Source organism: Diplodia seriata, assembly GCF_021436955.1.
Source record: "Diplodia seriata strain FDS-637 chromosome Unknown scaffold_12, whole genome shotgun sequence".
Lineage (NCBI taxonomy): Eukaryota > Fungi > Ascomycota > Dothideomycetes > Botryosphaeriales > Botryosphaeriaceae > Diplodia > Diplodia seriata.
Genome location: NW_027117319.1, coordinates 1,005,870 through 1,033,062, shown reverse-complemented (window position 1 = coordinate 1,033,062; position 27,193 = coordinate 1,005,870). Strand labels below are relative to the sequence as shown.

At 53.6% G+C, this 27,193-nt stretch overlaps 5 protein-coding genes across 5 annotated transcripts; 3 read left to right on the top strand and 2 right to left on the bottom strand.

Moving 5' to 3' along the window:
• Positions 1-221: 221 nt before the first annotated feature.
• Positions 222-1,901, top strand: SLS55_010429 (uncharacterized protein; the record flags this gene model as incomplete). Its single annotated transcript, XM_066781811.1, has 1 exon — positions 222-1,901. One exon carries the CDS (start codon positions 222-224, stop codon positions 1,899-1,901), a length of 1,680 nt encoding a protein of 559 aa, XP_066628094.1.
• A 1,821-nt stretch (positions 1,902-3,722) lies between these two features.
• SLS55_010428 (uncharacterized protein) lies at positions 3,723-5,623 on the bottom strand (the record flags this gene model as incomplete). The annotated part of the gene is made up of 5 exons (XM_066781810.1): positions 3,723-4,353; positions 4,413-4,561; positions 4,624-4,958; positions 5,007-5,186; positions 5,242-5,623. 5 exons carry the CDS (start codon positions 5,621-5,623, stop codon positions 3,723-3,725), a joined length of 1,677 nt encoding a protein of 558 aa, XP_066628093.1.
• Positions 5,624-9,725: 4,102 nt separating this feature from the next.
• On the top strand, positions 9,726-12,542 carry SLS55_010427 (uncharacterized protein; the record flags this gene model as incomplete). The annotated part of the gene is made up of 4 exons (XM_066781809.1): positions 9,726-9,793; positions 10,677-10,876; positions 10,932-11,440; positions 11,640-12,542. The coding sequence occupies 4 exons, from the start codon at positions 9,726-9,728 to the stop codon at positions 12,540-12,542; spliced, it is 1,680 nt and encodes a 559-aa protein (XP_066628092.1).
• Positions 12,543-18,106: 5,564 nt separating this feature from the next.
• On the bottom strand, positions 18,107-21,113 carry SLS55_010426 (uncharacterized protein; the record flags this gene model as incomplete). The annotated part of the gene is made up of 5 exons (XM_066781808.1): positions 18,107-18,145; positions 19,031-19,470; positions 20,009-20,206; positions 20,261-21,036; positions 21,106-21,113. 5 exons carry the CDS (start codon positions 21,111-21,113, stop codon positions 18,107-18,109), a joined length of 1,461 nt encoding a protein of 486 aa, XP_066628091.1.
• A 4,789-nt stretch (positions 21,114-25,902) lies between these two features.
• On the top strand, positions 25,903-26,375 carry SLS55_010425 (uncharacterized protein; the record flags this gene model as incomplete). The annotated part of the gene is made up of 2 exons (XM_066781807.1): positions 25,903-25,908; positions 25,971-26,375. 2 exons carry the CDS (start codon positions 25,903-25,905, stop codon positions 26,373-26,375), a joined length of 411 nt encoding a protein of 136 aa, XP_066628090.1.
• Positions 26,376-27,193: the final 818 nt, after the last annotated feature.

Here is a 27,193-nt window from a genome sequence, read left to right as displayed (position 1 = left end):
ACCTTCATTTAGCTGATCTCAGCAGCTCCGCATCTTCCTGTTCCCTTTGCTACCTCACGAAACGCGCGATCCAGGATGCAGGCTATGGGGAGGACTTGGACCCTTGTGACGACGAAGGCCGTCGGCTCCAGCGAGCGCGCTTCGTTCAGTTGTGGCTTCGACCTGCCGACGTAAAAGACGCCGTCCACCTCCGAGATGAGGACCTCCCAGGGACAAGCATCATGCAGATCAAGTACAACAGGAACAGCCATGACGACGATTGCTTCATCTTTGAGGGTTTCAAAAGCTACGTCCGCTTTTCCGCGCAGCCAGACAGCCCCGCAGCCGCATCAGCCAAAGTCTACTCCGGCCCGACCATCTCCTCATCCGCCTCACCCGAGTCGTTCACCAACATCAACATCCTGCTTTCCGGCTGCATAGAGCACCACGCCGAGTGTCGCAACACTCTCGGCGGCACACCCGTCGACGATCACTCCCAGCCGCCCACCCTGCCCACCTACATCCTCGACGTCGGACACTCAAACCCTCCCTCTCCTTCCATCCGTCTCGTCGAGGCCGAGCCCGGCCAACGCGGCCACTATGCCGCGCTGTCCTACTGCTGGGGCCCATCACCCGCACACCACCCGCCCACGACCACCAGCGCCAACCTCGCCTCCCACACCGCCGGCATCCCCCTCTCCACCCTCCCCAAGACATTCCAGGACGCCGTAACCGCGACACGCGAGCTAGGCCTGCGCCACCTCTGGATCGACACCCTCTGCACCGTGCAACCCACCACCACCAGCAGCCAAGCCGCCCCCCACCGCGCCTCCACCGCACGCACGGCACGCACCGCCTACTCCCTCGCGCAAATCGTCCTCGCCGCCGCCTCCGCCGCGACCCCAACCGCCGGCCTCTTCCGGCAGTACCCCCCGCGCACCTTCGCCACCGTGCCGTACCTCGACGGCGCCGGCCACGCCGCGGGCACGATGCGCGCGGAGCTGCGCCCTTCCCCGCGCGCGCTGAGCCCGGAACACGGCGCGTTGAACGACTGCGCGTGGGCGACGGCGCCGCTCGTGCTCGCGCGGCGCGTCGCCTACTTCACCGCGGGGGCCGTCGTCTGGAGCTGCCGCCGTCTGCGCCGCACCGCGCGCTGGGACGACGGCGTCCTGGACTACTTCGCCGCCGCCCGCCCGACCGACTGGGCGCGCGTCGTCACGGCCCACTCGACGCGGGCGCTGGCGGTGCCGGGCGAGCGGCTCGAAGCGCTGGAGGGCGTTGTGGAGGAGCTGGCGCTCGCGAGGAGGAGGAAGAGCGGCGGCGGTGGCGAGGTGCAATGCGTCTTCGGCGTGTGGACGGATGCCCTGGCGACGCAGCTGATGTGGGGCAGGATCGGGGCGCCCGGGTCCTTGAGCAGGCCGTCCGCGCTGGCGGAGGTGGCGCCGTCGTGGTCGTGGGCGTCGACCGAGGGCGGCGTGAGTATGATGGAGGAGGAGCAGTGGCGCGGTGGTGGTGACGGCGGCCTGGAGGTGCGGGCGCAGCTGGCGATCGATGACGGTGGTGGCGATAAACGGAGGATCAGGGCGAGGGGGAAGCTGGGCCGCGTGGAGCTGCGCGTCATCGAGAAGCTGGATCCGTACCTGCATCCGTGCGACTGTGAGGTGCGGTCGTTGGATGGTGATGATGATTTTGTCGGGTTGGCGGCGTCGGATGTCGGGCTTGGCGAGGGCGTGATGACGGCCGTTGTCTGGTGTTTGGTCGTCTTGTTCCATCCCTACAACTGTCCTGGCGGCTCGTACCTGGCGCTGTTTTTGCGGCCGCGGGAGCATGGGTCGGATCACTATGAACGGATCGGGCATGGCATGGTTGTGAAGAAGGAGTGGGCTGATCGGCTGGTGGAGTCGCAGCTGTACTTGGTGTAGCTTTTGGGTAGGAGTTTTGGTTGGGCGAATGATGCAATTGATATTGCTCACATCATTTGCTACGCGCCGTTTTCATCTCGGTTCTGGCTCGCCAAGATGACTTGAGTATGACTGACGTGTCTCTTCTCAATCCCAAACAGGTTTCGTTGCTTATGCTATAATGCCCGGTAATCTACGTCCGACCTTGATTTTCCGAAATATAATCTTGCTACACATTCGGAGCACAACGTGGCATTGATACACTGTTCAAAACCTCCTGATGTCGGGACAGCTCAGTAGTAGGTATACAATTTTGGCCGCCCTGTACGACTCATTTCCTCCAATATTCTTCATATGGTTCTCTCCGTTCCGCTTCGGTACAGTGGGCAAACTGGCGTCCGTCTCTACGCAGGGGTTTGATGCTTACAATGGTATAACCTCGGCCACTGAAATTGACAACATAACTGTTCTCTGGTTCGGTAGTGCCTCGAGGAGAGCGACAGGTGGAGGTCTGCCCGGAAGCTGTAATGCCTTTCACTAGACAACAGTGTTCGGGGCCCCCCCAGCAAGCTACCAAGGGTTGTGGCTAACCCCCCTATCATCTCCCAGTCGGACCGGACAGGCCCAGTCTGGGAAAAGACTCGTACTGCGCCGGTCTTTTCTCAAACACAAAGTTAGATGACTACTGCACCATTGTGCGTGAGTACTCCATGCGTGAACTGACGTACCAAGACGATGTGCTCAACGCCCTGTCTGGAACCCTAACCGCATTAAATCTCAAGGGCGGCTATAAGTCCAGATTGCCTATACGGTTCTTAAGGAATGCCTGCTATGGTAACCCCAAGATTCCGTATCCAGGACGTCACCGGACGCTCCCGGAAACCGCCAATCAAAGGTTCCGAGCAGGTGCTGGTCCGGCCGGATTGGACCGATTTCGACAGAAGACTGGTACTTTCAAGTGACTAGCTACAGGCACTTGACAGCTTTCGGACGGTATCTAGCCCCGGCGGTATCCTCGTTCTTCACCACAGCGGTTGTCAAGAGCTTCCCTTACGATGTGGACAATCCGTGTGATAACGTGACGACGGAACTCGCTCGTTTTGGACTGGAAAGGGCAACATATTTCAACAACGAACACATTCACACAGCATCGATCAAGAGTTCTTTCGGCGTCGACTGCGGCTTCGTGCAACTGCACGATGACTCCCATCCTGTCTTTTCCCAGGGTGCGGAGAAGTGGAGAACTCGGACTCAGTATGACTACATTTCCATCAGCGGAGGAGAAATTGCCTTCCAAACCCTAAAGGATAACTGCGGACCATTTCTAGAATGGAGGGAGAAATTGATGCGCGGCTTGAATAGTATGTAGAAGTACCATAACGTGCTGTTGTTGGCTTGGGAGGGCGGAAGAGCGTATCGGGCGGGGCTCGGCCGTACAGACGAGCCAGTGCATAACGAAACCGTGACACAGACTTCTACTCAGGCGTGTCGAGCTGACTCGTAGTATCGGCGGGTACCGGATTGCCTCCCCAGTAAGAAAACGACTGAAACACCAGGACATCCGAGAAGATCAACAGCCGCCACCGAGGATGCAGCCTCTTTGAGCGTTCAGGAAGCATGGAACCACTTTTCCAGTGGTAGTTAGCATTTGCCGAGCTCTCGATGCAAAGCCCCATCGCATGTAGGGTGAAACCCGAATGACTTCATAGATCAGATTTCATTCCGAGGTATTAAAAGCAGGATAAACGAGCGCGTGTGTGTCAAATACAAGCACGAGTATAATGCATCTAGCAGGCCGAAACAGAAACGCCCCTCGCACCATCTCCTCGGTCTTCCTCTCATCTACTCCGCCTTCCTCTCCTTGAAGCGCAACATCAACTTCTTCAGCGTAAGCGTCCACTGATCCCTGCTGCCCTCAATAAACGCCTTGCCGTCCTCACCCTCAGCAAAGCTAACCTCAAACTTAGCAATAGACCTCGCCAACACGCTCTTCAGCTCCCAGATCGCGAGCTTCTGGCCGACGCAGTAGTAAGTGCCGACCTGGAAAGGGAACCAAGCCGCACGCTCCTTGAGCAGCGCCGCCTCGGGACTCGTGGCGATCCAGCGCGTGGGGATGAACTCGTCGGCGCGCCCGAAGTAGCGCTCGTCGCGCTGGATGACCCACTGCGGCATGTACACCACCGTGTTGCCCGGGATGTCGATGTCGCCGTACTTGGCGTCGCGCACGTACAGGCCCTCCGCCGGCGTCACGCGCGGGTTGCCGGACGGGATGGGGGGCTGCAGACGCAATGTCTCGTTGATGATGGCTTCGAGAAGGGGCACGCGGTCGAGCAGGTCCGGGGTCAGCGTGGCGGGGTCGGCGAGGGCGCTGGCAGGCACCATTTCGACGATGGAAGCGTGCAGTTCGCGCTGGATCTCTGGGTACAGGCTGAGGTAGTAGAAGAAGTTGGTCATGGTGGCGGTGGCGGTGTCGCTGGCGGGAGGTGGTCAGCATGGGGCATGTGTTGGGGGTGGAAGCAGGGATATACGTACGCTCCGGCCATGACGAGGCTGCGAGTGTCGTCGTCGAGGCCCTCGATGGTTTTGGCTCCCCACGGCTTCTTCTCCTCGTAGGCTTGGATGAGCCACGCCAGGACGTCCGTCGGTGCCTCGGGCTTCTGGTCCGAGTTTTCGTGGAGGGCCTGCGCGAGAACGGATCAGTGTCTGCTCGGCTCGCTCTGTGCTTGCTTGCGGGGAAGCTCACCTTCATCTTTTCCCGAACCAAGTCCCTGCAGTACCGCGCGTACGGCTCCATGGCGTTTTCAACAGGCAGGTATCCCAGGAGATTGCCCAGCCACGGAACGTGCTTCAGCAAACCAAGCGCGAAACCGAATTCGTGCATTTGCTTGATGGCGGCGTGGTCGGAGGCTTTGCGCAGGCAGTCGAAATCGCGGCCAAAGCCAACAACACCCATGATGTCGTACCCGAGCCAAGAGATCCAGTCGGTAACGTTCACAGGGCCCTCGAATTGAGGCTCAGAGAGGCGGTCGAGGAAGAGCGAAATGGTCTCTTGCATGGCTCCGTTGTACCTGGCGATTTCTAAAAGATGTCAACAGCAGAACAAATGACGGGATCGAGGCGGCTAACGTTGCGGCGTCATGGAGATTTCCCAAGCCCTCCTTCCGCGGCGGTGGTCTTCTTGATCCATCTTGAAGGGGAGGCCTTGGCGCTCGATCCTGGTCTCGGCCATGCCGTAGAAGTTGCCTTTTCCGCAGGACATGATCTGGCCGATCGGGGAGATACGGGCAATGGAGAGCTCGCGGGGGCCTGTATGCGCTGTTATTATCGAGTTCCATGGGACTTGGATTCGGTTTCTTCTTACCCGTGCGGACAACATCTCCGTACTGCTGATGCAGCTTCTCGACCTCGAAGTGATACTGAATCTTGCGCGACAGGTACAGAGAGTAGAACTTGGAGATCTTGGCTCCAAGCGGGCCAGGGAACTTGCGAAGACGATGGAAAAACAGGCGGTAGATGATGGTCGATGTTACCAGGGTGGAGAGGAAAACAGCCGAGAAAATCACCAGGGATAGTAGCGACTGGAGGAAGGGCCGCTGCTGAGAGTCGACATAGAGACCGGTAAGCGCAAGGGCGGAGAGACCGGCAACGGTGTGGGGGATATAGAAGTCCAGCTCGACGAGCTGGGTGGCGGCGTGGAATGCCACGCCGAGGACGGCGGGCGCAGCCAAGGTAGCGAGCGCCATGATCTCTGCAGGTCGAGACGGCGAGAGAGGATTGTGCAGCGGAGGTGCGACCGACGCAGTGTAGTTATTAATACGCCCGCACGTGGCCCATGCTGCGGCACAACGGGCGGGTCTTGCCAACACGAACGGTGCCCCACTCCATGGTCTGAGCAAAAGCCGATCCGCCCTATTGTTTTACCGAGACAGATGCCGGAGCAGGGTCGAAGATTGCAGAGGTAGCTAATCGGCGGCGGGCGATTGGGCAGGCAACACGAGGCAGTTGCTCCACCGTCGAAAGATAGGGCCAATTGCGGATGCACTTTGAAACGGTGCTTGGGAAGGTGGCCGCTAAACTAGTCAGTGGGAAAGGGGTTCAGCAGATGATTGTGGGGGGTGTTCCCCAGGTGGTAAGTGTGCCTCCGCAAGCGGGGAATTTCATTATGCAGGAGCCAAACAAGGCGTCCAGCCACAAATCAAGCGGGGCTCAGGATCAAACACCCCTGTAAACAATATTCCGTCGCTCTGGGCCTCGACCGATTGTCCCCCAGTGCACGAGTCGTGCTGCTGGAAAGCGGAAAACCGCCACCACACACGGCATAGCGCAACAGTCCGCCGAGTCAGAGTGGCCACATCTGGCTGACCCGACGCGCGTCTTGATTCAGCAATAAGCCGTTGAAGACGCCGGACCCCCCTCCATTCGCACCGTTCCATTGGCTGCGCGCGGGCGGTCAGAGGAACATCAACTTTCTGACTCGAAGACATGGTTTTCGGTTACGATCAGCCCTACGAACTCACTCCTGAAGCGGACCCATCGCCACGTGCCGCGCCCAACCAAAGTTTTGCGAAAGCTAGCCCGCAATCTTTTTTTGGCTTCATGTCACTCGCTGGGCCGGCCCGCTAGTGTCGTGGCTTACTAGTATCGCTCGCATGAGCCGTCAACGCTAAATTAGAGCTCATGTCCCTGAAAGCCTCGACCATCTCGTAAAACTGACCGGTGTTTTGAAAGGTAAGTGTGTTCGACCTGGCACCGAGCGTTTTACACCCAGGATGGCTTGTGAATGAGCTTGTGGCGCTAGACGAACGTCTCAGCAAAACCAATCTGCCGTGTCTGCCAAACAAACGTAGTGAGGATAGTGGCTGACGGATCAAAGGAGACGGAAGGTGAAAAAGTAACAGTAAAAGCTGTAACGAGTCTAACGATGAGATGCAGACACTTCCAAAAAAAAATTGCCTGTAAGCTACCACCATCAAGAAAGGCGTTGATCTCAAGGCTACGATTACACCATCTCAGCCAAGCCTTACTACTTTAGTCACGGGAGAAGAGTTCTTCCATGCGGGCGCTCCCATAGCGTAGTCGTTTACGGGCCGGCGCGGCTGTGCCTTTTTCTGTTTTAGCATCAAACCACTGTACCAAGACGCACCAACCAGCGGTCGCTGCGCTACGAGACACTGAAAAGGTAATAATGCTGTTGCAAGCGACAGGACGTACTACTTTCCGGTTAACATGTCCAAATTCCGCACGTGCCAAGTGTCAGCTGCTGCCTGACGTTTACCACGTGGAAACTCTATTCACGCCTCGGCTCTGAGTCGTTACATCCCGATTCGGGATCGATAATCGTTCGAAGTCTTATGCTCGTATATGAATACATGCATTCCGCGCCTCCTGCCCACGAATCAACATCCCAGCAGCCTCTCCACACCCACGTGTCAAATCGCATAATCATGTCGACCGAAACGGGAATGTTAATGGCGTCCTGGCCCCAAATCAACTACGAGTTTCTCGGCGATCCCCTCGGAGCTGCCATCCGCGAGACGGTCGGGTACGACTGTAACATCGAGCCACCGCACTTTGAGAACTGTGGCAACCCTCGTACCACATGGCGGTCCCCGAGCATCTCCCCAACGAGCCTGAGCATTTCCGGAACACCTCAAGCTGACGCACACGATGATGGTCCCCCCGATCAGAGCGCTGTCAAGTGCCGCATCAACAAGGTCCGGTCTGGTCCAACGCCCTCTTCAAGCCCGTCGAGATTAAGCTCTCCGGCTCCACGGGAGAGACTGGAAGGCCGCATGTGCTGTTAGAAGATACCGAGAGACATCATGTCATTCCACGCTATGAGCCGGCCGATACGATGAATGAGTGGTGCTTAGTTTGGTTAACCGTACATAGAAGCCCACGTCCTCCACTTTCGGAGGAGACGAAGTGAGAGAAGCCGAAGAAGAAGATACTCACTGGTAAGCTCTTCCATAACGCCTTCGACCCCTAAGCACATTGACCTCGAGTGCTAACCATCTGACATGTCATCCCTTGTATCCATGCTGCAACGCGTCAGGATGACGGAATCATAGCCACAGGCAGCCGATGTCGGTGTCTGTCCCGCGAGAAAACAGACATGCTGGATCTCGACGGAGTACTACTGGCGCCCGTCATGCAGGTGGGTGGTGACGCGTCCTTGTCCATCAACATCTTCGAGCCCACGTGAGCCCAAACGTATGCTTGGTTGACCGTGGCACTTCCATGCGTCCTCATGCCCCACAATACGAAGAGTGAACTGCTCAGATAGGACCGTGACGGCCGTCAGCGACAGTGAAGACCTGGTGCAGATGTGGGTAGTCGCTTATGTTTCAACAAAATATTGTGTTGCACGATTGATCCTGAGGATCCGCGAATGTACATCGCTGTAAGACCAACGTGGATGGCTTCCCAGCCTCGATATCTATACGTCTCTGTTAATAGCTGTACATATAGTCGCTGCTGGGGTCGCAAACGTGCTGGAGTCCAACTTTTTAAACAGGCAGGGAGTGAACGGTCTCTTGTCTCGAGTATTTTCTTGGGACAGCTCTGATTCGACCGGAGCCTTTGGAATATGCGTCGCATTGCTGCAGTTTTATCCACTCTCAGGTTTATTTCAACCATGCAGCCAGATTTGAGCGACCGTGACGGAGATGAATGGCACAGCTCCCCAATGTAAGCGCTAAGGGGATCTACAGTTCCTTTTGACTGGCGCAATGGTTCAACGCGTCTTACTTATCACGGCTTATGTCATCTCTCCGCAGTGATTCGGCCGAGCGGCGCCAGTGGAGTATGGGGGCGTTTCGTAGGGGAGAAGGCGCTCAGCGTCGTAATGCGCCCGTCCGTAGTGGTCTTGCAACTGGGCTATTTCGGCACGTGGCACTGCGGCGCAGTGCTCGCAGGATGTGTAGACGCGTCAGTCAGCCTCCAAACTCACGCTTGCAACACCTCCTGCGCTCCCATTCCCGACATGGACCCGATTCCTGGAGGATCGATTACAGTTTTCACGTCCTGCCATGCTGTACTTTTACTACTACAAACTCGCCCAGCATCTTCCGACAGTTCCAGATTGGTTCATATTCCGGGCTGGTCATTGATCTGTGAAGTACCTCCCAATACCACACGTAGCTAATTCGAGCTCTCAACCAAATCAACACGCTGTGATACCAGATCTTGTCCTTCTGGAATGGTGTCCTGAGTAATACCAACACCTTTGTGCTCCAACTGATATGGTCATCCGTTTACCTCGCAGTGGCTACAACAACCATCGAAGGCGACGAAAGACTGTATAATCCCGATGGCCGATGAACTCATGACGCACTGATACGTACGCTTTTTTGCTATTCTTGGAAGTCAGTCCTCGTGGCTGGTCTATATAAAATCGCACGTAGCCTGCTACAGGTCGACTGCAAGCACTAAACCACACTGAATCGTCTCATACATTGCGAGAATGCACTACCTCTACCATCTCTTACTTTCTCTTTCCTCGGCCTCTACAGCCCTCGCAGACTGCTGCAAAGTGGGTCCATGCCTGCCCGATCCCGGACTATCGTGCATCCAGAAGTGCGGTGATGGCACTGATGGAACGCCCTGCTGCGGTGTCGGCGGGTGCAACATCTTCTGCTGCAACTGTGACGGAGGTATGCGCATTTCCTTGGCTCCCACCAACATGTCTTGTCCGACACTCGCCCTGCTTACTCTCTTACCAACCCAGGTTGTCGTGGGGCCACCAGTGCGGCCAGACGGGATGCAACAAGTGGAGACGACTCATCGGCGGATGATGACGAAACGTTCGCTGCAGCCGATGTCGACTCGTCTGGCAACGTGACCATGGCTCAGTACATGGCGTATATGAGGCCGGGTCTGAATATGGGCTTGTACATCGATCGCTTCAACAAGTAAGTTCGCCTGCTCCCCGAACAAGAGGTATTGATGGGTTGGTAGGCACGACAAGGATGGCAACGGAGTCATTACCCCGAACGAGATGAGGATCACGGGTGACGCCTGAACCCGCACTCGCGACGAGACTAGGTAGGTTTCGCTTGGTCGATAGAGAGTGCCCGGCTTTGTCTTTTGTGGAGCAAATTTGAGGTCCTCTCTCGTATAGTCATCAATCTCTCGCTCACATGGATCATTTCGTCCCTGTGTTTATCTTGATCATGTAGGGACCTATAGAACGTTCCTGCCACGTGACTGTGGAGTCGCATGGCCGTACATCAACCAGTATCCGTATCAAACCGCCCTACAGTGCGCGCAGAGAATCGTCAACTTCGTTTCCAACGGGCTGGGGCACGAACGATGTCCATTGTCGCCGCCTACGGTACACTCAATGAGAGGGTCTCAGGGATATGTCAGTAGGCCTCTACTATCTGCATCTGTAGCTGAAAGTTGGCGAGGCGTAGTTCTTGGGAATAAGCACTAGACGGATGGCCTCCCAAATCGGGCAAGGGTTATTATGTGTGTAGAAGATCGGTGCCTCAGCCGTACACTAGAGCTTGCGCCGGAAACCATTCTTCCGTTTGCGTCCATGCGAAGGGAACATCACCGATATGTCATCCTTGTTTCCAGGAAACTTGCTTATATTTCTGGCTACAGCCACAACGAAAGCGTACATTTTGAACCGAAAGTATGGCTATGAGCTCATCGCGGCACGGTTTTCAGCTTCTCATGTGATCTACCGGCTACGAGCAGAGCCGACAAACATGTGACTTCTCTTACCATAAAAGGAGGCCTGCATGCCCAAAAAGCCTCATCAAAGCCATCTGATTCCATCATGAAAAGACTCATCATTTGCTGCGATGGCACGTGGAACAGCGCCGACAAAGGCCGTGACTCCGTTCCCTCCAATGTCGCCCTCATCAGCCGCATGATTGCACCCCATGGCACCGGTAAGACGCCAGGAGAGATAGTCGAACAGGTTGTGTACTATCAAACGGGAATCGGAGCGGGCCCATCGAGCCACCTCGACAGTATCTGGCAAGGTAGACCAACCAAGCCCTGCGAATCTGCGTCGAACGCATGCTAAGAGCTTGACAGGAGCAACTGGCGCCGGCCTCGAGGAAAATGTGACCACGGCATACCACTACCTCGCCAACAACTACATCGGCGACAAGGATGGCCAGGCCGCTGATGAGATTTTCCTGTTTGGCTTCTCGCGTGGCGCTTACACTGCCAGGTCGTTGGCCGGTATGGTGACTGAGATGGGGCTTCTTCGGCCCGAGGAGCTTCTGCATTTCCCGGACCTATACAAGGTCTACAGAGCTCATGGAAACGCAGCCCCCTCCATGAAGGCTCACAATCATCGAGTTGCAGGTGATGTGGCTCACGGCAATGAAGCTAGTGGCAGCGGTACTCACGAGGACCCCGAGCACATCAAGCATACCGGAAAATTCTGGAAGTCAGCAAAGAAGACTGCACATGGTATCGATAAGAACATGTGGGACAAGATAAAGAGGTTCCATCCAAACAACAAGGAGAACAACAAGAACTCCCATAGTCCTATCAATCACGAGGTTAGGATCAAAGCCATCGGCGTATGGGATACGGTGAGTAGTTTCACAACATAGAATCAAAAGAAAAATGACTAAGTAGCATCATGCAGGTGGGAAGTAGAGGTCTCCCCGAAAATTGGTTCACACGAGTGACGGGGTGGAACGCATCATACCACTTCCATGACACTGCGCTGAATAGAAGTCAGTCTACCAACCATCCCCTAAAACCGTGACCAGACTAACGACTGTTGAGCCAGAGGTGGACCATGCCTTCCATGCGCTCTCACTCGATGAGCATCGTGGAGCATTCCAGCCCACTATGTGGTATCTCGACCACTCAGATCCCGACTATGGCGCCAGCACAGACCTGAAGCAGTGTTGGTTCCCGGGATTCCATGCCGACGTCGGCGGCGGAATAACCAACAACACGTCGGACAGCACGTCGGATATCGACGAGATCTCGCTGGCTTGGATGTGCGATCAGGTCGACGGCCTTGTCCAGTTTGACAAATACGCTTGTGACGCGCTCTTGCTTTTCAAGGAAGGGCCAAAGGGGGAGCGGAAGGTGCCGAACAGGTGGGCCGAAGGATGTACCAATGACTCGAGTTTCTGGTATAAACTGCTAATCGTTGGCGGAGATGTCTTCCGCACTCCCGGGCAGTACAAGAAAGACCTCAGGAACGACACATGTTTCGGGGGAAATGGCGACTTTGTCACCAATGAAACAGTTCATCCTTCAGCTCACCACCGCATGGAGGAAATTCAAGGATACCGCCCCCGGGCGTTGAAAACACAGTCTGGTTGGTTCAAGAGCAAGGGCCAGATGTGGGACTTCGTGCCCAAATCCGAAGACGACCGGGGAAAAGGAGCCCAGTGGGTGCGTCGCGACGGATCTGCAGCGAGAGGCTGGCTTTCTGGCAATGTGGGTGTCGAAAGAAAGGTGAGGCTCGACGAATGGTGGATTCGTGAGATCCAAGATTCGGGACGCCTAAATTTTGAGTGGAACCTTCTCACATCCGAATTGAGGGACAAACTCAAGAAAAGGAACGAGCACAGGAGTGAACAAGAGTTTGAATACTATTGTCGGAACACGTATGGAGGCTTGGCGAAGGGAAGACATCAAAAAAGAGACAGTGCTTTGGGGACTTCGGAGTGATTAAGGAGTCTATTTAGAGTTCTCATAGTTTACCATATCACTCTCTCACTTCTACTTCCTCTCTGCTGCTCAATAGCTAGCGTGGCGCGCCGAAATATGACCCATTCGAAACACCCAACCTGTAAAACCCTCTTCTTCATCATCCAGGTCCGCCATAATCTCCTTACTCCACCACATCCCCTCTTTCGGAAACAAGCACATCTTCGCTGCAATACTCCTTGGATCCTTCGGCAAGGTACGCAGCTTCCTTTCCACCGCACACGCCACGACACTGTAAACCAAGATGGTCACCAGGAGCGCGTCCAGGATACGCCGTCTTCCAGTCGTTGCTACCCTGGAGGGTGCGCGACGATGCTGCTCACGTGTGTTGTACGGGCACAGAAGCCCTCGAGTCTTGCCCGAAAATTATCGACCCTGACTGCCACCTGTGTGGTTGACGAGCATACTCAAGAGCTGGGACATGTTATTGAAGGCCCGGGCCGTCGCTGCTACAGCCCTCTTCCTTGATTCTCTTCAGCTCGGTCAAGGACTTGGATTGACAAAGCCGTAGGTCACTTGGGGTGTCGCGATGCTGTACCGCACCCGTGTGTTTCCAAGTTCCGACGGTATCCACGGATCGCGCAGATCGTAAGCTACGGCGTCTCTGATATAAGTGGTTTGTGAGCTCCGGATGAGCTCGCCAATGTTGGCCGATCGCATTGTTGGTATGTTCAAGTGATGATGAGCTCGCGAGTTCCACAACGCAAGGATGAGGGTCATGGCTATCACTACTGCCGGCGGAATGAGAAGCACCCATGCCCTTTTCTCATCCAGGCGGGCCGAGAATTGCCTGCATAAGACTTCAACTGTGTGGTTGTGCCAGTCGCTTGCTATCCCGATTAGAACGGCACCCGCAGTGACGTTGACAAAGTCTCTAAGCTCGGGTATAGTCTAGTGGGGGCTCTTATTAAAGCTGTAGGCTGTAGATGTTGTCGGTAGCGAAGTAATCGAGGTCCTTTCAAACATAGGTTGCGCTCCAAATGTACTGCCGCCGATCACGGTTGGGGCAACACCGATCCAGGCTGCTATGTCGTGAAGAGTTCCTAAATTTAAAGGTGGAGGTTGTAGTGTTTTGAGTGTCGACGCCGTAACTGTGTTGTCACCTCCGGCTCCAGAGATCGCTATTCCGTCGACTAGATCCACTCTAACCTTACAGGCAACTGCCGAAATTCCCTTCGAAACATGTCCCCCTTGCGGGATACCGGTAAAGTTGGTGTATTGGCCACCCTCTATGGTGCCGTTGAGAACGGCAAAAATAAGTGTAACTAAGCTACCGGCGTCACCGACGTCCTTGATATCTTCCACCTAAGTTGATAGAACAGGTTGCACTCTGACCTTGATCTTGGCTCTTTCTTTCGTGGTACCGTTGCCATACGCCCAAACATGGAAGAAGTAATCGTGATCGCTTATGTCTAAGATGTTCACGGTATGGCTAGAACAGTTCATGTCGATCGATGTTCGAACGGTGTTGATGGAGAAATTTCCAATGCGAGACAGGCTGTTTCGGTCCAGCACGAAGTTTCTAAGCTTAGGCAGAGGCTTCTTAGTGAGGCGTTTTGTCTAAGAAGAGTAAAAAGTGGTTGCTGTACCGATAGAAGCAGGTCGATCACGCGGGGGACTGGCTTGATCAAATCTGAAACCTACCCCGCCTGAGGCCTAGTATATGTACTTGTAATGAGTCGAAACGCTTATTCGATTGTACGAATAACCAATAAGAGTGGATCCGGATAGCGGTGTGATTAATGCTATCGTGAGGAGGAGTATGACAGAAGCTACACTAATACTTCTAATAGATCGATAAGCACCGGGAAGTGAGGCAAGAGATCCACGACTTGCCCGAAGGAAGGTCTCGAACTCGTCCAAAGAACATAGTTGTTTCCGCAAAATTAGCCACACGGCGGCTTCACTCAAGGTGCAGGCCGTGTACACCATAGCCGCAATCCCAATATTAAAGATCGTTGTCACCACGCCCTGGACCAACCCAAGATGTGATTCTATGCTTCTGACCATTCGATTGACGTTGCAATCCGAGGTCCAGGAAGGACAATCGAATTTTTGTTTGCTGAGCCAAGCTGTGAATCCATAGACACTGAAGATGCACACCAATCCAGGGATGGGTGAAACTGAAGACTTCCAGTGGTGCGATAAGAAGTGCCAGAGACCTTTGTGGGTTGCCGAAGGATAGCGGTCAAAGCTTCCGACTTCCGTGCCGCGCGCGGGCCATTCGTTGCGCTGTCGACGTGCTGTGAACTGATTTTTCCACGGCAGGTACCCTGGAAAGGTGGCCTGAGGCGAGTCGGTCAGATTATTACAGTCATGCATCCTGTCTCCACTTACTGAACGGGTGGTTGCAGATGTGCTCATGGCCATCTACACCAGGTGGGTGGCAGACACACAAAAAGTTGATGTATGCCCACCCAAGACAGCCCAGCTGCAGTGTTTTAAAAATGGACCGCATGGAGGGCTTTGGAGATTCGAATATCGAATGAGAGAAAGCCAAAGGCAAAAATCGGTGAAAGGGAAGAATCACACCTGACACATGAATTCCAGCACAACAGTACACTGCATCTCTCACGCGTGGGTCAGAAGCGACCAGCTGAAACCTCAGCCTTGAGTAATGTGTTCAGCGGGTGGAGCCCGACAACGCCGGGCTAAGAAGCAATGACAGTACTTGTAACACTTGTAGTCAAAATCATTGGGTCACGTCAGATGGACTGCTCCCAGCTGTGCTGACGCAGGTGATGTAATATCTATCGAAGTAAACCAATCGTATGACTTCTACTAGGAAACCCCCGCGAGCTCCTCTCCTCGTTGTGGTCGGTGGAATGAGTGGCGTGGCTGACAAAAGGATTGGTGGCCGGATTTGACTGAGTGCATGAATCACGGACAACGCGTAACACGAAAGAGCCTAAGAGCGGGGTAATGCATGGAGGGGCATACTCTGTAAGGTGAAATGAGGAGGGATTCGCTGAAAGAGATACTTCCAGGGGCGGATCCAGTAGAAGCTGTGCGATCGCCCACGCGGATCGTGTCAACAGTCCTCGTTGATTCAATAGAGGATTTGCGAAAGAAGTAGTACGGCGCACATTGTCGTGGGAGACAAGGATGTGATTGCCGAACGGAAGGCGCGTAAACCTACCCAATGGCATTGCGGACGCCAATTAGAAGCCACCGAAATTTCCGAAAGCTTGGTCGACACACTACCCATGTGCAAGTGCGGCGCACTTGCTGCCTGAAACGGGCTTTTTGCTGCTTATAACGGAAAAAGCCGCCTTTCAGCTCTTGGCACATTATCTCTTCGAGCACAGCATGAGTCCACTGTGCCCGCTGCTTGGTAGCCTCATTTTTCCTCTTGACGGGACACAGGTTTATCATACTCTGACACGTGTAAAGATCAATGTGGGCGGGAAATGCCATTGGGTGGGCTTGAGTTGGTGGTAACAGGCCGAGCCGCGTTTGATTCCTCGGAGCCCAAAGCACCGCCTCGTCCATGACAAAATCGCTGATAGGGCTGATACGCTAGGGACAGAGCTCGTTTATGCGATTAGGGGCCACAGGTCTTAGACGTGATAGTAGGCAACCAAAAAAATGGCTGTAGCCTAACGATACGCTGTGTGATTTTAATGATACACAAGTGAGCTTCACTATCGAATCAGCCAAGGTTGAGATTTCGTTGGCGGGGCTGTGGACGACGCAGCAGCCTACGACATGCCGGTAGGACACAGTCTTTCATCCTTCCGCTGGCCATGTAGCTGGAGGTATGCAAGGCGTACTGACTACACGGGCTGTCAGTCAGTGTGGATCTGTTTAAAGCCCCACAAAAAGTCGTACGTAGTGCCCGCTTGCTAGATATCGCACCGCATGTGCGTCGCACTGCTGGACGTACTGAATTGGTATAAAGGTGCTCGGTTCTTCTGAATTGGAAACAGGAATGTGCGCAACGAAAGTTGGAAGGTTTCTCTTCAGCGTCATCAAACCATTCAATTTATCCTAAATCTACCACGTCTCTTCCCTCCCCACCCAGACAGTTGCTCAATCTTTGGAGCTCGAGCCTTCAATGTTCCGAGGTATTCTCCCGATGAAGGTAGGGATCGACTCCCTTTTCCTTTCCAGAATGGTTGGCATCTCCGACTCTCTCATTGCATCGTCGATGGTCCAGCGATCTCTCCGAGTGACGTTGAAGACAAGTCGAACGGTGTCGGAAGAGTCATTGTCTGGAGACCGTATGTGCACTGGCTCTGACTGTTTAAGTCTCTCGGGGACCCTCGTGAGCGTCTCATTGCGTACCATGCCGTCCTCATGGAGAGTCCTAAGGATGACAGCATTTTCCTCTCTTAGGTGGGTTAGCATTGATATTGTCGCAACACCACTCTCATCGCGACCAAGGACGATTGCGTTGGGTTTCTGCGTTGCCGGAAGTTTCTGGTCCCCGATTCTCTGAACACTGAGGTCTTCGCTGTCTCGCGTCGGTCTTTCTTGATTGTGTGTGCGTGTGCATTTTCTTCTCGACCGGCAATATCTTGTTCAACGCAGCATCCACCTTGAGCTGAAGAAAAGAGCCCGACTTGCGATCTGCGTGAAGATATTGCCCGCAAGCGGAGAATGCCAGATTGCTCAAACGTTCTTGTTGAATATCAACCACTGCAAATCATAGTCAGATAGAGCCGAAACAACAGTACTGGAGGAATTTACCTGCTCCCGAATTGGAATTCTCGAAACACCACATGCGGCAAAGCTTCGCAGTTGAAAATGCGAGCACAGGAAGCAGTGGATGGAATGCGCAGCAGTCATCCAGCTTGTAGACAGCACTGCCGGTAGTGACTGGAAACTCCAAAATGGTCTTGTGTTTCCAAGTGGACTCGGATAGATTCGAGAACACGGTCAAGTCCCACGTCGGCTTAGGTTTCTCTCGTAATTGGTCCCGGGCGTAGAGTGAGTCATGTTTCTTCTCGACATTGCACTCAAGAGTAGGCCGTAACAACAGCAGAGAGTTTCCTGAGGGTGAAAAGAGAGCTCCAAAGTGGTATACGCTGAGTCTTTTATTTTGCTCTTTCTCCACAGTCTGGTCAGCTGAATAGGATGTTTTTAGCTTCATCTGTGTCGGTGATGAGCCATTGTACCTTCGACCTCGCTTGGAAAACCACGGACGAAGATACTTGATTCTGAGCTTGCATCCGACCGCTGTGCCACAGGAGTGTTCATAGCGCGTCCCTGGCTTCTCCCGTTCGAGGACAGCAATACTTCCGAGAACCAGGAATTTGCGCAAGTCAGGAGCGATTGCGCATGGGATTTGTATGAATGACGAGGTAATCCACCAGTCACTGTATGATTCCCACCCTTGTGTTGCGCCAGTGGAACCGGGAGTTGTGACCGTAGACGCCCATGCGATCAGCCAGGGCTCGATGACCTCCGAGGGGAGGTTTAGTACGATTCTGAGCTTGAGCGTGTCGTCTTGGAGGGACCAGACGTCGAACGTTGAGGTCCAGAATGCCGCGCAGGTAGCTGCCCAATCTGAGAGACTAACTTCACTCCTCATCTCCTTCGAAAGTCCGGTTCTGAATGCTCTGCTCACAGGTATCAGCTAAGACAGTCAACAGGAATCTGATCTCGCCCACGAACCGTGGAATACAGAGCCTAAGCACGCCCAACTCCTTCCCATCTGACGATACTTGAGATCTCAGAGATATCGTGGTGTCATCTCCGCTCTGCGTTGGTCGTTGCAGTTTTCTTGAATGCGCATCTTCCGTATTCATCCACAGCGAGAAATCGTTGAGAGCTGGTATGCTAGGCTCCCAGATCTCGTTCGGGGAGCCACGCAATGTCTGGCCCCATTGTTGATTGAGCTCCACTAAATCACAGTCGAGTTGATCTAGATGCTCGGCAACATGTGATAGTCCGTTGAATATGGTCTCTGGAACGATGAATTCTGAAAGAGCGCATCGGACGAATTGAGATAATCCGGCCACCGTTGGAGGTACATCGAAAAGCCAAGAGGCCTCGATCCAGGTGGTGACAGCAACCTTGTTGAAGAATAGTGCGGAGAGGTATTTGATGAAGGCCTCCACGGATGTCTCTAGAGTGGAAATCGGCTTATCTTTCCCAGCAAGTACTTCGATCCCCTGCAGGGAGTGTTGATGCCACGACTCCAGACTGTATCTGATAAGTGGAAACTTTTCTTGGACGGCTATTTTGTCAGGGATGATTTTCGAACAGCCGCTAAGCGGACCCGGTGGAACACATCTGCTTAGATAGAACAAACAGCATGCTGCCATGTCCAGTTCCAGGTCGGCGCCGGTCCTGATGAATGACTTTCCTGTCTCTGAGTTCAGATACTCCTTGACCGAGATGTGTATGAAATGCACCATTCGGTCTTGGGGAAGCTCCAACAGTGCCCCTGACGCTGGACCCAGCGACTCTTCGAATCTTTTGATTCTTGAAGTTTGAGAAACTTCCTTGAACCCAGATATGCTGATGGCAACTTCCAGCTCGTCAATATGGAGTGGACGGTGGGAGGAGGTAACCCATTCGAAAGTGCGCTTGCTGTTTTCTCTCGCTGGTCCGGTACGGCGCGTTTGAAGGCTTGAAAAAATAGCAGCATAGAGAGAGTCCAACCCTTCAAGATGGACCATGTTGGCGAGAGCAGCTGAGATGTCGTCATCGCTTAGAAAGTCCGACTCGAGGTACTCTACTAGCAATCTTGCCCAGCGGAACATTCCGTTCGCGTGAATCGTTGCTTTCTCCACGGCGTCGTTGAGGTCAATCAAGTCTTCCAAGCCATCCATCATCGAAAATTGCTCACGGAGGAAGGTGCCGACGTCGTCAGCGTTATGGGAATCCTGGAGGCCCAGACGGTGGTAAGATTCACGGGGAAGCTTCGAGAGGGCAGTGTCTGGGCGCATGAATATTGCCACTGCTGGTACCTGGTGGCCATCTCGTATCTGTCCACCATTCCTGGTCGTGAAAAGGGAACCGTATGTGGGAGTGAGGCCGGAAAGTACCTCTTTGGGGACCTCACATTCGTCCAGGCCGTCAATCACTAAGACGGTTTGAGGATATTCTTTCAAGTATCAATGGAGCAAGTTGACAACCTGCATCTTCGTCGCAGCCCTCTGTGAGCTCTCACTCAAGAATATTGACGCCATGTCCAACGTGTAGCAGTCCTCGGAGTGAAGGTGAATCAACTGAGTCAGCATGGCTCGGAACGCGCTCAGCGCTCTACTCTCTGCTTTCTCTGTCCTTCGTTTGTCGAAGAAATAGAACACAACATCGGGAGACGGGTTCTGTTGTGATACTGGACAGCGCCTGAGCTTCGCATCCCGATACCTCTCGATAAGCAAAGCACAAAGGTATGTTTTCCCGTATCCAGGCTTGCCTAAGGCATAGATTAGTGTGACTGTCTGACAGGAGCAGTACGGATCACGTCATACCTTGGATGAAGAGAATTTTCTTCTCATTCTCCGTGGGAGTGGTCCAGGCTGTTCGTAAATCTTCTTCCCAAGCCTGGTACGCTGGTTCGCTGAACAACCATGCTCCTGTCCCCTCACATCTCCGGTTGCAGATGTCTTCGTACGGTATCTCCCAATCTGGGGCGTCGATCCACAGTTTGATCTCCCGAATGCGCTTGTCTGTTTCATTCATTAGCTGAAAGGGCCGCCTGCTGCCATGAGAGTAATACTAACCAAGAGCTCTCTGCTCTTTCTCCTTGCGTCGGTGCTCGTCCTCCAGGCGGCGCTTTTCAGCATCGAGAAGCTCCTTCTGGAATTCGATATAGTGAGACGCAGTGATCTCTATCTGGGTCACTTTCATCTCGTTGTTGATCAACTTTTTGTGCTCTTTGAAACGTTCGGTGATCTGTCCGAAGCGAACATCAAACGGTCTCCAGCTAAGGTTCCAGACAAGTTTAGTCTTGGCACGAATGCCGCGTTTGCCGGACAGGATACTGCAGGCCTCCTGGCAGAATTGCAGGATGTCGACGTAGATGAGGGACAGCCAATCCGGTAAGCGAGGGTTGAGCTCACGAACGGTCCTGTGCCGGGTGCGTTCCTCCTCGAGCCACGCCATCCAATCAATCAGAGATTCATAAGCGGGTAGGTATCCAGTGACATCCTCAAGCATCTTGCAGAATTTTTCGAGAAAGTCAACGTAGTTCATGCCCAACACAAACATCAGGCGAACGGCACCCCACAGAAGAGCCGCATACTCTGGATGCGACGAAACAAAGATGTCGACCACTTTGAAATAGGGCATCAACCTCTGCCCCACAGTGTTCACCGCTTCGCAACAAGCCGTGATGCAGCTTTTGTGGATGTGGTGTTCCTTCGCAAGGGTTTCGATACTGGTAATCAAGGCTGTTGAGTCGGCAAAACCAGCAAAGACTGTCTTCTCGTCATCGGACAAGCCTTTACTGAAGTTCTCGTAAGCTTTTGCGAATACAGCAGCTGCTCCACCCTGATATCTGCGCACTCATCAAAGCCTGTTTGGATCATTGGGCATTGGATTTCGGCTCACTTCGGGGGATTCGGACTTGGACATGACATTGTGGCCATGCGACAGTTCTGGGCCGGAGAAAATTGGATGAAACGTGGCAAGGCTGAGCAGTCGAGTGGAGGCCTTGCTTTATACATGGCTGTGTTGCCTGCAGACTAGCGCGTAAGCAAGGCTGAAGGGCTCGGGTCGATCGTCCAATCGCTACAATTTCTGATTAAGTAAGACCTGCATCTCAATACCCCGCACTTCCCATGATGAGACATGGACACCTTCATTTGAGCTGGGGCTGGTTTGACTGTCTCACCTGGCCGGCCCAAAGGACTTTACGTCGAGTTTCGAGGCGAAGGAAGCACAATGCTACCCCCGTCACTCCAAGCCTTGATCTTTGCCGGAAGCAGCAGCTTGGCCAGTTGGTTTACAGCTGGCAGGCCTGTCGCACGGCGATGCGAGCCTCACCTCACAAAAGCCATCGGAGTAAAATACGAAGCGAGCTGGTTAAAATCAAATCTACCTACGTGGTAGCCAGAGGATCAGCTGTGTGGCCACTATAAGAATGGCAAGGCTATTCGATAGCGGCAGTTTGTAGACCGGGCAACATTCAAGACTCCGTCGAGCCGGATGCCACTACTCACTTCAAATGCATCTCAAACCTGGCTTGCGTAGAATAGAACCTCACCGGTCGATGGCAGGGAGCATACAGCCTATGTCAGGCCGTAATCTGGTTGTCTATTCAGATTTTGGGACTTTCGGTCCCCAATTACCCGATTCAGCCTTGTGTTACTATAGATCTTTTCTGAAACAGCCTCATCAGCAATTATCCCATAGATAAGGCTAAGGTCTAGGCACATACACATTAAGCGTGGGTCCTCCACGTATCCATGTTACCAGCTAAAATACTCACAAGATGAATTTCTGCTCTCACATTCCCAGAGTCCGACCCATACCACTATCACCATGGAGGAATCAACTGTTCGGTCGGACGACTTCGACTGGGCCAGTATCGACAACTGTAGCCAAAACGGCCAGGAATCAGAACCAGACACTGGGCGCAGAACACCAGCACCGTTGATGTCATCCAGTAGTTGATGCCACCTTTCTAATTGGCAAGTGCAGGGTCGTCTTGAGCAGATCATACAACCGAGGCAAAACAGAGCTTTGGGATTGGACCGGTAAGGTTGCCGACGGTGCGGCTAATGTTGCTAACCTGGCTAAGAAACAGATAGGCCGGCTAAGGACCCATGACAAGGTTGAAACAGTTTCGGCAACTCTGCCGATGCCGTTATCAGCTAAAGCGGGGAGCATCAAGTCTAGCTGTCATCGCACACTTAAACAGGCAAAACTGCCGCGTTAAGATATAGGGTTCGAGATAGAGTTAGAAGTGCAGGTGGTGGTACGATGAAGCGACTCTGGAGCACATGGTATGGCTTGATGGATGTTGGATTTCTGCGGAGCGCGGGGCACATGTGGCGAATAATTCCACAAGGCACCTTTGGTATCCCTCGCTGTATTTCTTGCCTTAGTAGAGGGAAGCCAACCCGCGGGCTGGTGTGCAAAGCTTTGCAGGTTGTAAGCAAGGCTACAGAAAATGCTGCATGAGTGCTTACGTGCCATCGCTGCTGCCTGGGCGATCGTGTTTCACCTCCCCGGATCATCTGTCAAATTCAAGCTTTCGCGGCGATGGCCCTTCTTGGCATATGTTGTGTAACGCTGTACGTTCAATCATGATCGTCCGAAGCGCTTCCACCGTGCCGAGGTTCAAGCTCACTTGCAGAATGCTATCAGGCTGAGCTGCGAACCGGTGGCGAATGGCCTGACAATCGATGTCCAGAATACGGCCATAAGCGCGCAAAGCGCAATGCTGATATTTATCTAGTAAAGAAGCGCCTGCCCTCATTCCATCTTTCAATCCATCCCAAACCCCCTTCGTACGCAATGGCTCCACCGAAGCCTGCGAGTCCATTCAAGATCGCGCACACGAATCGACTTCAACATGCAGCAACAAATGAAGCCAGACCTTCCCACGAGCTGCCACCGGATACCCCAAATGCGCCCGCCTCATATGACAACAAGTTGGAGAATGTTTCTGGCACACCGCGTGCACTTCCGGGAATGGTCCCTACATCCTTTGGAACCATTCGCCAAGGAGATGAAAGCTGCGGTGTTGCTGTTCCCGGATCCAAGAAGTATCCAAAAATTTCGGTCGACAAGAACGCTCTGCGACGTCCTGTTAACAATCGCTCGGCCTTCACTTCCCCGCCACCTTCGACATCCACGTCTTCAGATCCATGTGCTGCTGAGTCCCTTGAGAGTCCGAGCTTACTCGTAAGTCCTCGGGACTCTCGGAAGTCTTTTCGCTTAGGCTATGGGTATGTTACCACGTCTGTCGCTTTGTCCGGCGATGGAGCAGCACAGCCAGGATCGTCGAGAGCGAAAATGCCAATGGATTGGACGCACACAATGAAAGATCCGGAAGGTCTTTTCCGTCGAAAAACTAAGAACGCCACCGAGATTTTCGGACTTATCAGGGGGGATCTGCTCGACGTCACCATGGCAACCAAAGAGGCACTTGGAGCAAAAGCCGATGGCCTGTGTACGGAGTGTTCCAAAATTCCCTTCAACCAGCTTGCACTTCCAAAAATCAGCGGTGCTAGCGAAGATGGCGGGGAACCCGGGGTCCTCTTGCTAGATCGTGTGATTCAAAACCGAGACTGGTGCAGGTTCTGCCGCTTTCTGGTCGGTGCCTTGTCATTGAAAGAGAATGATCCTTTGAACCATCCAGCCGTGCGCGATCATATCCAACCTGAACTCAAAGGAAAAGGATTTGCGGAATGGGCCGAGAGAGCCAACTAGGTCAGACGTACCGTTGGTAGTCAAACGATATGGCCCTTCGGTCATGGCCGCGCGGCCGAGCGGTCAGAACTTTATGGGGGAAAGAGAGACGACACTCCACAGGTTGTCGCAGGGGTTGCCTCGGCTGGCATCGGTATTGGCATCGCAGCTGAAACTGATCCAACCCGTTTAAAAGCGCTGGGAATACTCAACGGGGTCATCCCAAACATCTTAGTGACAAGTGCGGTGCGCGAAGAGCCACTTCCTGTCTCGATTTTCGTTGGACCGAGAGTTGACGACGCAAGAGCTGGGACACTAAGCGTAAATCTATGGGGACACGGAAGGGGGCAGAGAGCGCCGCGTACTTGCCTCAGCTCGTTCCACCTTCGAGTGAGCTCCGAATACAGCTCCGACGAGAAAATCAGACAGCTACGGTACTGCCGTATTCTCGACCCTAAGAAGATTGACCTCCCGACTTGCCGCATGTGGGTTCGGCATTGCGAGGAACGACATGGTTTAGAGTGCAGTTCACCTAGCTGGGCTCGAGCACTCGAGAAACCAGACGGTACTGGCTTTAGGCTAATAGATGTCGAAGAGGAAAAAGTTGTGGAGCTTCAGCATCCCGAAAGGTGTGACTATGTTGCCCTTTCGTATGTCTGGAGAAGGTACGAGTCGGTCAGACTACGCGAACAGAATAAAGGGAACCTCAGTACCAAAGGAGGTCTAAGTCGGAGAAACGTGGCGCTTCCCGAGACGATTCATTCAGCCATCGAAGTCACGAAAGCGCTCCACAAACGGTACTTGTGGATCGACAGCCTTTGCATTGTACAAGACAGCGATGACAAAGCCCGACAGATTGGTCAGATGGACCGAATCTATGGCCATGCAGCCGTAACAATCGTTGCAGCGGACGGAATCGACGCAAATGCCGGACTCGAGGGCGTAATCAGCGACAGTAACCGACGACATCAAGAAATTGCCGCAAACATCAAACCGGGCATCAATGCGCTCGTTCCTATAAAATACGAGCCTAGTCTGGATCCATGGGAAACAAGAGCATGGACACTTCAAGAGAAGCTTCTCTCGAGAAGGATGCTGATCTTCAGCAAAGGCCACGTCTACTTCCACTGCAGACACGGCGTTGCGCGTGAGGACATGAGCGCCGAGGATGCTGGGAATGGTCCACCTCAAATCCGCTGGCTATCTCTTCCGGACGACGAAGTTGCTTCGGCTACGTCCACTGTCATTCACTCTCCAGACGGGAGCTCCAGCATACGCAGCTCGCCTGTCTTTCGTCAATATTGCAGTTTGATCGAAGAGTTTACACACCGCGGAATGAGTCTCGCAAATGACGCTTTGCATGCAATCAACGGCCTCATGAAAATCCTGGAGAGCAGCAGGCAACCGAAGCCACTCAGCAAGTTAGAAGGAAGCACACTCTACGGCCATTCTGAAGAGTTCCTCGATCTCGCAATTCTGTGGCAACCTTCCACGAACACACACAACCGGCTACAGAGACGTGTGCTGGTAGATAAGGACAACAAACGCCTCAACGACCGAGAACAATTCCTAAGTTGGTCCTGGGCAGCATGGGAAGCTGATGTTGAAGAGTATTATGGTGGGGTACGCTACGAACAGCCTTTCCGCGTGGCCACTGATCACAGCGGAGCGTATCGAAAAGTTGCGGCAACTGAGAAAGAAGCTGAAGAACGTGTGAAGCCCTTGTTACGATGGTACAAGGTAGCGAAGAAGATACCACCTCCACCTCCAGCCAAGACCATAAAAACTCCATTAGCTCCAACATTACTTTCTCGCCCACTCATATCTCCCGGTGGATCAGCCACTGCCGTGAAACCCAAACCCCCACAGTTCACGGGAAAAATGAGACTGAAACCGATAAACGTTACGGGCATCGGCCTTGCTCTCGACACGATGGAAGCACCAAGGGACTGGTCTCAAAACATTAGAGAAGCGCTCACCCAGCCACGAGCGGGCCCAGGTCCAGATGCCGGTATGCCAGATCTACCAGCGCATCTCCTCTTACGTCTGGACAGCCGTCACCTCATCTTCAAGACCTCTACCGCCCGGTTCCGCCTTGGCAAGACGGAAGAGCGTAAAGAGACGATCTGGAAGAATACGACGGGATGGAAGGAGGACAGCGTACCGGAGAAGCAGCTGCGCATCTACGAAACAAAGATCCTCGATTCTCGGTCGAACGAAGTCGGAAGAGTGGTCCCGCACGATCACCTAAGGCTGCTGGATACAACGCTTTACTACGACTTTATTGTGATATCGGAATCACAATACATTGGCAACGAAAAAAGGGTGGACGTCCCGGGCTTTCCGCTCTATAATGTGATGATGGTGGACTGGGATGCGAGTCAGCCGTTGATCGCAACTAGGGTGGCCCTCGGTAAATTGTATAAACGGGCGTGGGCGGATGCAGGACCAGTGGAGAGGACTGTCGTGCTGGGTTGATGGGGGATTTTGTGTACTTCTTACAGCACCACAATGTCGCTGGCCGCCATGGTGCTGGGGATGATATGCTAATTGGTACGAAGAGGCCTTCCTTAACTATGGTCATGGGTGCTATATTCCCAAGGGTGGTTTGTCATGAGGTCAGATTGGAACCGCTTTTTTCGAATCCATATTCTTGCGGGGCTCCTCTACTTTCTCATAGTACATGCGCACACAAATCAATCTCGGGTTTCACCAAATTTCTTAAGAACACCGAATAAGACTAAACACTGCTCAACACTCTACCTCAACATACTCCCATACAAGCTCATCTGACTGCCAGTTCTCAATCAACGCCAATCTCCCCTCCCTACCATCCTCAACATCCATGCCCACCGGACGAACCGTCCCCCAGCCGTTCATGAGCAGGACACTTCCTCCCGAGCCCGGCCTCACATACCTCATCACTGGCTCCTCTCGCGGCGTTGGACTTGCACTCGGCACCGCTCTTGGCTCCAAGCCAGCCACCGAAGTCAGCAAAGTATTCGCCTCAGCCCGCACCGAGACAGACGACTTGAAACAACCCATCGCCGCGTGAGGAGACCACGCCGCATCAGGAGACCCCGCCGAATGGATTCCTCTGGAGGTCGCTTCAAAAGAGAGCGCCAAAAACGCGGCTCGCGAGGTTGCTAATTCGTGGATGGAAAAGGCCTGAATATATTGATCAACAATGGATGAATTGGAGCCAGATGGAGCAGGATAGAGGATATATAGGCACTCGAAGGCGTTTCTTTTGCGGATTTTACACTGGATCGTAGTGGGACGGATTTGGAGATGTT